General features: G+C 34.6%; 1 protein-coding gene across 1 annotated transcript in view; it reads left to right on the top strand.

Annotated features, from left to right (window-relative positions):
- Positions 1-10657, top strand: part of Rp1 (RP1 axonemal microtubule associated) — a 285043-nt gene that overhangs the window by 71969 nt on the left and 202417 nt on the right. The window contains exons 8-11 of the mRNA XM_033759105.1: positions 5923-5998; positions 7331-7407; positions 7505-7536; positions 7697-7826. Coding sequence (XP_033614996.1) covers positions 5923-5998; positions 7331-7407; positions 7505-7536; positions 7697-7826 — 315 coding nt within the window. The remainder of the gene's footprint in view (positions 1-5922; positions 5999-7330; positions 7408-7504; positions 7537-7696; positions 7827-10657) is intronic.

Here is a 10657-nt window from a genome sequence, read left to right as displayed (position 1 = left end):
GGTTGTTGGATTTAGCTCAGTGGTTCCACCATCTGCCTTGCAAGCGCAAGGACCCGAGTTTGATCCCTAGTACCAAAAAACAAAACAAAACAAAATAAAAATACAGTCCCATTTGTATTATTATTATGGCCTTGTCTGGAAGCCATATTGAAAAGTATTAGAGCCATATTAAAGTATTAGTGTTAAAAGTTTTAGAAGTTCTTGCCAATAAAGTTTTATTTGTAGGTTCTGCTGTTCTTTTGAATTAAGTGAACCTGTTCCGTAGCACTTTATTTACCAGGGATCATGACTGGCTCTGTAACTTCATCTGCGTTAGTGCTCCGGAAGCATTGTTGTTGGGCGAGTGAGGTAAAGGCTTTTTGCTTCCACATATTCAGCTCCTGGCTGCTTATTTCCATGGTGCATGTGTAGTAAAAGGACTTCAGAATTTCAGTAAATAAGATTGTACTGAGCCTTTGACAACAATAATCTGTTGCTACACTCATTTTATGTAAGATTCTAGACTATAATAAAAAGAGACTGCTGTATTTGTTTCTTTATACAAGAACTGTTGATTGCACCAAAATCAATTGGAACATCACAAGGGGGGGAAATATGAGAATCATAATAAGGTAGTGATATTAATGTAAAATTTGTAGTTTTTAAGAGGAGAAGACAATCTAAAATGCAGAGCCACAGAACTCACCCAAAAAATGAGTACCAAGATGAATGGCTGATTTTCTTTTTCTGTCCCTCAGTAAGCTAGTCATAAAAGACCACATAATACAGGATTCCATTTACATGAAATGTCTAGGAGTAGAAAGTTCATTAAAGTCTGAAGTGTATTAGTGCTTCCCTATGCCTGTGAGAGGGAAGCAGTGAAAGATGCAAATAGGTACAGAATTTATTTTCCTTCCTTCCTTCCTTCCTTCCTTCCTTCCTTCCTTCCTTCCTTCCTTCCTTCCTTCCTTCCTTCCTTCCTTCCTGTCTCTCTCTCTCTCTCTTTCTTTCTTTCTTGCTTGCTTGCTTGCTTGCTTGCTTTCCTACTGGGGATTGAACTCAGGACCTTCCACTTGGCCCCAGAATTTGTCTTTGGGATGATGAAAATGTGTACTGAATTAGGTATAGTGATGACCACAGAGTTTTTTAAAGATTCTATAGACTATTAAACCTATTTAGGTAATCTTTGTTTTCTGTAAATTATTTCTCAGTAAAACTGTTCAAATAATTCTATCTGGAAATATCAAAAGACTATAATAGCCAATAACATTTTGAAAAAGATGAGCAAAAAAGATTATCATATCAGAATGCACTAAAGGTGACAATTTTTAAATACAGTTTGGTGAAAATTACAGTAATAGCAGACAAGTGATACAGAATAAGGTCTGAAACAGGTTGTAAGTGGATTTAATGAAAGAATAAGCAAGCGCAAGGTCCTGAGTTTGATCCCTGGTACTAGAAAAAGAAATTAAAAACACAAAAGACTAAGCATGTGATATTAAAATATTCAAAATGAGCAAAATTTGCAGAATTTGAAACACTTAAAATTTTATAAACTCTAAGCTATCTTTTAATTAAACTTCTAATTTTGAGGTAATTATATAGTCAAAGTTGTATGAAATACATAGAGATTCTTTATTAATTTCACCAGTGGTAACATCTTGCAAATCTACTCTAAAATATTGATATTGATACAGTTAGGACACAAAAGTGTACCATCACTATTATGTTCCCTTCCTGTTGCACTTTTATAGCCACCTCCAAGCCCCTCCTTCTCCTGGTGCTATAGTCCTTGTGCTTGACCTCTGACAACCACTAAAATTTCTCATTTTAAGAGTTATAGTAATAGAATCTGTTGGGATTGATCTTTTCTGTATTATTTCCTAGAGATTCATTTAAATTGTTCATGTTGATTCTTTTTTTATTGCTTTTTGTACTCTATGGTATAGATTTCCCTCAATCATCTACCAATTGAAGCACATCTGGATTGCTGCCAGTTTTGATCTCTGATGAACAGATCAAGTCAAATAGCCAAGGGTGGGTTGGGAGAGAAAGCATTGTGAACATATAGTGAAATATTCTGTTATTAATGTTATTTAGTGCTATTTAGGTGAAAGGAAATAAAAGCATTAAGATGCAATATGTATATTACCAATTCCCCACAGCGAATGTATTATATATTTCAAACACTTACTAAACAAAAATTGCAGAATACTGTTAGTGTTATTTCAAAGTAACTCTTTGATTCAATAATTCCACTTTCAGAAAGCTGTCCAAAATAATTAAGAATATAGGTAAAATGTATGTTCAAAATAGTAGCTGTATTTGCTTGCAAATTAGGCACAGTGCCACTGAGCTAAATCCCCAGCCATTCCATTGCTTATTCTTGCATTAAATCCACTTACAACCTGTTTCAGACCTTATTCTATGTCACTTACTTGTCTGCTATTACTGTAATTTTCACCAAACTGTATTTAGCATGATACAAAAATTCCTTATTTTGTAATAAGAAATGAATTTTTGTGGTATGCCAATATACAGAAATATTATAAAACTTGAAAAATCATGTCTAAGAATATTTAGGAAAAATATGGAGTGGATGAACAGTACTCAAATATAAATAACAAATGAACAGAATAGATATATCTTTTGGGCAATTAATATTGTAATAAATCACCCTAAAATCTGAGAGGCTTCACACAGCTCATGTTTATTTGTTGTTCACATAGCAGTCTAACACAAATTGGAAAGTGTCCCAGGTAAGTATTTTCAAGCAGTTAATCAGCCGTCAGGGCCTGGGTAGTGTATGGCTGCTTTAGGTACTATATGGCTTCCAAGGTCACTGTAGAAGGTAGAAATAGCCAGAGACTCTTGGCAAGGTATTTAAGGCCTACAAGTGACTTACATCATTTTTGTTCCCATTCCATTGTCAAGAAATAAATCATATGGTTCTGTAGCTAATTTCAGGGAAGGCTGCAAAGTTTCTTTTATAACATGAAAGAAGAAACAGTTTAATGAGTACAAATCTTGTATCTACCATAGTAGGCTACCAGCTCTGCATAGTAGGATACAATATGATAACATATAGACAAATATATAAATGAAGAATATATGTAGGCAAAGAACAAGATTGAAAATACTTAAACCAAATTAACTGGGTTTATTTTTTTGTAGGCACTGAAACTTCATAGTATTTCAGTCTTTTTGTCCATTTTTTAGGCCTAATCCAATACAATATAAATAGCCCATTAAGTAATGAGTTGTTTTAAATAATACAAAGCTACTTATTCTGTGTATTGTGCAAGAAAATAACACATTCAGAATTTAATATTAACTCTTTGACTCCTATTCTTCCTGCCAAATTCCTACAAGAGACAGCTTGGCTTTAATTAGAAATTCTTTTCTAGCTCTCATTCCAGAGCTGCATCTTTCTTATTTAGGAGAAAAGCATGCTAAAAATGTAGACAATATGTTTTTACAGAGATAGTTTTATACTTAGTAACAAAATTATTGTTTTTGAAAATTCAAATTCCTCATTACTTCCAAGAGTGTATAGGCTTTTCAAACCCATTTCAGAATTCTGGTAACATTGTATTTGCCTTAATACAAGTAATTATTTTGGTAGCACATGTAAAGTCAGAGAAGAGGCACAATTGAGACCACTGAGACAGGCAAAGTTGAAGCAACATGTGATGAGTTTATTGCCATCTGGGTGCATTTGGGTCAAGGACTAAAAGATTGTTGGCACTGAGAGGGTGTGTGTGGTTGTTATAGCAGAGTTTAGGTAGGGGAGGGGACACTGGTTGAAAGCGTGGAAAATTTTAGAGTCCCATGGGTGATGGGCCTGGGGCTGGCTGATAAACAGGGCTGTAGTAGGAAAAGCAGGGGGAGGCTTCTGGCTTTCTCTTATCTCTATGCTCCTGTGGATGTGGATAGCAGGTCTGCTTAGAGAGGGTTTCTGACTAGTGGGGTGGCTGTTAGCACACAAAATAAAATTAAGTGAAAGTATTTTGAGGGATGACAGGCAGTGGAAACAGCATGGGTAAAGGTACAGGACTGTGAATATGAATAATTTGTGGCAGTGATTTTCAAGGTGTGATTTCTAGACCCTCTGCATGGCCTGAGAACTTGCTAAAAATTCATTTCTTCATTCATTCATTGCTAAAAATTCATGGCCCAGTTGGAGGATGGACAACCATCCTGGTTTGCCTGCATCTGTTCTATTTTTAGCACCAGAAATCCCAAACACTGGAAAACTCCTCTTTTCTATGCAAACTAGGATAATTGATCAACTGGGGCGGCTTATCCCAGGCCTACTGAATCAGAAACTCTTTAGTGTGGGCCCACCAATCTGCATTTTTATAATCCCTCCAGGCTATTCAGATGAATGCTAATGTTTGAGAATAGCTGATCTGGGGAAGTGTGAGGGGTTTGGCACTGCTGGGTGATGGGAGTGTGTGATGAAGGATGAAAGCTGCTGAGTAAGCAGACACCAGGCAATGAAGAACATTGCTGCTTTGTTAAAAGTTGCATCCTAAGGTGGGGACAAGGGGAAAAAATGAGAAGCAAGACCTGGCATGTAAAGGTACAAGATCCCAGTAATGAATGTAACTGTACTGTCTACCTAGAATGTACCAATAGATTCAATTTAAATGAAAAAAAAAGTTGCATCCTAAAGCTGATTAGTATGAAAGTATCAACTGAAGGATTTCAGTTGAGGTAGAACATATTACATTGTGAGTTATCTTTTTGTATAGATAAAACTGTTAAGATGAAATATATTATGGTTTAGATCTAAAATGTGTGTGTTCAGGAAGGAGATTGGATCATAGAGGAGCTATATGCATCAGTGGACTAACCCACCTTACAGTTCACAGGTGAAGGTGCTGTTAATAGGTGGGGTCTGGTTACATGACCTAGAATTCTGTTCTCCCTCCCTGGCTCCTGCCTTCCTTCTCTGCTTCCATGACATGAGTAGCTTTCCTCTATCAGGTCCTTTATCATGCAGTTTCTGCCTTGGAGCCAACTAACCACAAAATGAAAATATGAGCCAAAATAAATTACCCCATCTTTATGTTGTGGTTGCCTAGTATTTTGTATGGGCAATAAAGAAAGTGACTAAAACACTCCATTTTATCAATGAATAAAATAAAATTCTATTTTAACCAAATCCAGTTTGCAAATTAATATAAAAATGAAAATTTCAAATAAATCATTGCCTTCATGGTTACTAACCTTTACTAGTCTATGGACTTTCATGAGATTTCTGAATAGCTGTTCATTTTTAGTCAAAGAACAAATATATATTTTGTATATACAATCTTCATCCAGATATGAACTTGGGTATTTTTGTGGAAGTAGAAAGTATTACTAACATCAAATATATATTCTTTGGAAGATGTTAGGTTCAGGATTATGAATATAGTTTATGAAATCAAGAGCAAATGTAGAATTATTCTGTTTTCATTGGTTTGGAAAATGTATTGAAATCATAATATAAAGTGTAAAGCTTTATAATAATGCTGTTCTTTTTTTACATTCATAATAATTATTTTTAAATGTTTCTTACAGTTAATTTAATGTTATAATTTGCTTTCTTTGAAAGTTGCCCATATTTCCATTTTTTCATTTTCTCATATTTTTTTCTTTTCCCTTATTCCTTTTCCCCTACCCTTCCCACTTTCCTGGAGGAGGGAGCGAAGGGAGGGCAGGGACAAGGAAAAATGCGAGCCAAGACCTGTCATGTAAAGGTACAAGATCCCAGTAATGAATGTAACTGTACTGTATACCTAGAATGTACCAATAAACTCAATAAAAAGAGAGAGAGGAAAAAAAGAAAGTTGCCCATATATTTGGAAATAAGCACCTATATCTCAAAACTGAAAATAATCTCTGGACTGTGTATACTTATCTCACATTTTCCTTTCTTTAATTTGTATTTAGGAAATGGGTGGTTTCTTGATGATGTTGTAGTCAAGGATCCCACAACAAGTGATGACTATGCCTTCTTCTGTCACAGGTTTGTAGGTGTGTTTTTACATTGAACAAATTAATTTTTTGTTAGTTCCAATTTCATGTATTTTTGTGAAATAGGTAGTTTATTCAGTTATTCCCAATCATTGGTGCTTTGTTATATAAATTCTATGACTTCTATGACCATTAATCTTAGGGGCTCCTGCTTCTATGGAGAAATAAATCCATTGTTTATCATTATTCTTGATTATACAAATTTAATATTCCTTGGTAAATTAAAGTTCCAAATTAGATTTAAAAATAATAAATGTGCATGGTAACTGTTGTATATGATTTTTTTTTTCCCCCTGGTACTGGGGATTGAACTCCGTTCCTTGTGCTTGTGAAACAGGCACCAAAACCACCAAGCTAAATCCCGGGTCATATGCTTCTTAAATAACTATGACATTGGTGACCCATTGTCAGTAGGCCTTGATTATCAAGTTATTGTGCCAGTCGTTGTAATAGATTTGCTGCCTCTTTCACTTTTTGGCCTTTCTCCTTATGTGGCCAATACTAGCCACTTATGAAATAACTAATTGGAGTTTGAACTAGTTAGTGGTCAAATGACAGGATAAAAATAATTGATCTCATGGTTGTAAAATCTGTGAGTATGGGAATATGTTAGCAGGTTAATGGATTAACTCACTTGTGGATTAGAGAAAACATTTGATCCTTAGCAAATAATAGCTTCTTCTTCCTCTTTGTACCTCCATTGCTTACAGTCATTTTAGGATTTCATTTTCCATTCTGTACTGTTTATTTTTATATTTTTATCTTTATTTACACTTTTAGTTTTTCACACCAGAGAAAGTATTCTGTACTTACCCATGTGTGTCTTATTAATTTCACTAAAGAGTATAACCTCAGTGTGTATCCACTTAGCTATAAATATCTCTAGTTTCTCGTTCTTTATGTCTGAGTTGTACTCCATTTTATTAAAAAAACACATCTTCTTTATCCATTCTCCAGTTGATGGCAGTTTGGTGGTTTCCAAATTTTAGCTATTACACATTGTGCTGCTATAAACAAGAATGAATATATATCACTGTGGTATAATTCTTTTAATTGTTTTAGGAAGATACCCAGCAGAGGAATAGCTGGGTCAAATGGGACTTCTAATCCTAGCTGTTTGAAGTATCTCCATATTGATTTCCATAGTGGTTGTGCCCATTTGTACTACCACCAACAATGAAGCAATGAATTGCTTTTTAAATTATCTAGTACCTATTGTTTTTTCCCAATTTCTACTGTCCATTATTTCTGAGTTGATAGATATTTGCCAGAAGTTTGGGTAAATATAAAGTCTGAAATAATTGATACATGTTTCTATCCACAGATGGCTGGATCAAGGGGAAGATGATGGTAAAATAGTCAGAGAATTATATGTCAGGGATAACAGTATCTCCTCTGCAAGTGAGTGTCACGTACACATCCTTCTTGATTTGATGATGACTAAAGAAAGCATGACACTATTGAAAGTAATGGTACTCTCTTTGCTTTATTTTCTCAGGGCAGAAGGTCGAACTTCAGAGAAAAAAAACAGTAAGATTTTTCTTTGGGCTTTAAATTATTTAGTACAAACAATGTTCAAATAGCTATTTGATATGTTAAAAAAGTAGTATATAATGTTTCATGATGGATGTTTCTTAGTAATTTCTTCTCTTTATGTACTCTAATACAGCACTTTTATTTTTTGTTTCAGTGGGCTGCAGAGAGCTGGAAATTTATGAAAGGAAATACTCTTCAGTTCTACAGTAGACTGACTAGGGGCTTTGTTCGTCTGCATCCGGATGGCACAGTTGATGCTAATGGAGAAAAGACAGATAAATATGGTAAAGCCAGTCAACAGAGTATGTGGTGCCGGGCAGGGTTGGGGGCTGCAGGAAAGCAGATTTCTAGGCAAACCTAATTCATAGTTGTTCTTCTTTTGCATTTGGCTTTACAGTTGGATTAGGCATTTAAATAATCATCTTCCTTAATACAAATAATTAATAGAAAATGAGTTTAAATGTGGATAGACAGTGTCATTATGTAGAATGGTGTTCTGTGAACAAATTTAATTTTGGTATTATTTAATTAAAAAATATAGGCAATTAACATTATTCGTAAAAAGCAGCAGTGTGGCTCTTGAATAATGACTATTTAAGGAATTAAGTCAGTTTTTCCAAATATCGAGTGCCTTTTCTCTTCAAAATAATTTGAGATCTATAGAAATAATGAAGATCTTGCCCTGAATTTCAGAGATTATATAATTTAATAAAGACAGACACATGCAATACTTCTAATCACGGTTGTCTATAGTTAATGTCTTAATAAGGTACAAAGGAAAACCCAGGCAAAGAAAAACTTGATTTGATGTTTAATATCACTGTGTTGTGAAACCATTACTATAAGAATGAACAAAGAAGGAATAGGAATAATATGGTAGTTTTTTTTTTTTTTTTTTTACTATAAACCCAAACTTCCATTCCTTCAAAATTTGAAACTTTAGCATTTTTAGTAAAATTTTCCTGCACTATTTATGGATGTAACTTTGCTACCGCTTTTTTTTTTAGAAACTGTGCTGTTCGTGTAGCCTCTAGAATGTACTGGAGACAGTAATCTGCGGCATATCTGCAAAATATTTCCTTCTCCGTCTCACATTAGAGATCCTAGGGAATAAATCAATTTTAACCTCTAGGAAAATATGTAGACATCTAAGAATACTTCCACATAGCTTACACATCCAAAATTAATTAGTTCTTTGGTATTTTCTTCAATTTGCCTGGGATTACTTATCAATTTAGATAATTCAAAATAGCCCTTCATATCTTATTCTCTGCTGCCAGTGACTCTTTATGAGTATGGTAGATTGTATTTGGAACTATGGCACAAAAATATTTTCCGTTGTTAAATCAGGACCTGAAATGGATCTAAATTTTACCTGATTTGTAGGAAATATGAGACCACTGGATTAAGAGATCGAAACTGTTTATTTCTCACATTAAATATAGCATCCAGGGCAATACGTATCTGTGGTAGTTCCCTCAGTACCCTGAATCTTAGTCTCAAAGTGTCATGCTACAAGGGTCTGATAGTACTGATACATGTAGCTAGTTAGATTAAGGGAGAGAAATTACTAAATTAGGAAACTCTGATCTTATACAGGGTTGTCCATTCTTATCCAGAGGATAAGACAAAGATACAGTTGTGTGCATGGGCACGCGTGCACACACACTTGGAGTGGGAGGATGAATTTATCTTTGTTCTGAAATGCAAGGAAATCTCCAAGATGAATGAAAGGTCATTACCTTATTCCCTTGGGACATACAGAAGGAACAGGATATCCGTCTTTAACACACTGCAGTATCTCTTTAGAAAAACATTTTGGTTTATTTTATTTTTTTGTTGCATTTATTGGTACATTTTAGGTATACAGTACAATTACATTCATTATTGGAATCTTGCATCTTTACATGACAGGTCTCGGTTCTCACTTTTTCCCCCTTGTCCCTGCCCTCCCTTCACCCCCTCCTCCCCTCCTCATTTATGAACACTTTATTTCCATTTTTTCATAATTTTTTCTTTTCCCTTATTACCTTTCCCCTACCCTTCCCACTTTCCCTACACCTTTAGCCCTTTTCTTCCTATTTCACATGGTCAATTATCTCATTATGTATTATTATAGTTTTTCACACCAGAGAAACTATTCAGTATTTACACATATGTGACTTATTTCACTTAGGAATATACCCTCAATATGTTAGAAAAACATTTTGTATCTGCTCAGAGGTACTGGGTCATGCAGGAACATGAAGAGTAATTTTCTTCTACCACCCTTTCCATAGGCTAGTTTATAAGGGACCTTTCCATCGTTGCATCAAGTTTTGATTAATAGAATGCAGCTGAAGTAACACTTTAATTTCCAAGATCTTCATTTTTCTGTCTTCTCTTCTTGGGTTAATTTTTTCAGAACCAGCCTTCCTACTGTGAGGAAGCCCAGGAAGCCATTTGCCTCAAAAAGAACTCAATCTCTAACATCCCCAGCTGAGTTCTTGACCTACAGCCAGTACCCAAGTCTCTGTGTAGACCAAACTCACTGGTAGATGATGAAAACTGAAAAGCTTTTTACCTTTCGTTGTTTCGAGAATCTTAAACACTACTCCTGTAACACATAAAGTGTAATGAAAAGGCAGGTTCAAGAGAATTTTTTTCTTAGTGTAACTGATGTACTTTTGCTTTGCAGTAGAAGGTCTTTTATATGTGATAATTATGTATGGTATTATTTCCTGATGTTATATTTAGTCTCCCATAAATTCGCACTTATGAATCAGTTTTTACATGTCTGAAAAATGCGATTAATACTGACCTATCGACATCTTTTCATGGAATTATTTTAAGAATATATCTCAGATATATGGGCTTACAATTTTTATTTTACAAAACAATATTGTTTTTTGGTCCAAAAAAATATTGTTTTACTCACCATAAGCCAAACCTCTATTTAGTTATTAAACTTGTTGTAAATGTAGCTATTTTCATATTCATAAAGTTATAATGCTCATTTCTCTGCATTCTGTTTCTTGGCTATTGCTTCTGAGAGAGGGATATGTGAAGCTGTGGGAATGAAGGTGAAGATGCAGGGGAAACGCCAGGAAGTTGGAGATGTCAGTAGAGAAAACTG

The sequence above is a fragment of the Fukomys damarensis genome, unplaced genomic scaffold, assembly GCF_012274545.1.
Source record: "Fukomys damarensis isolate Sample0158 unplaced genomic scaffold, DMR_v1.0_HiC HiC_scaffold_5, whole genome shotgun sequence".
NCBI classification, from domain to species: domain Eukaryota; kingdom Metazoa; phylum Chordata; class Mammalia; order Rodentia; family Bathyergidae; genus Fukomys; species Fukomys damarensis.
The sequence above is the reverse complement of the archived record's forward strand: the minus strand, read 5'-3'. Positions and strand labels throughout refer to the sequence as shown.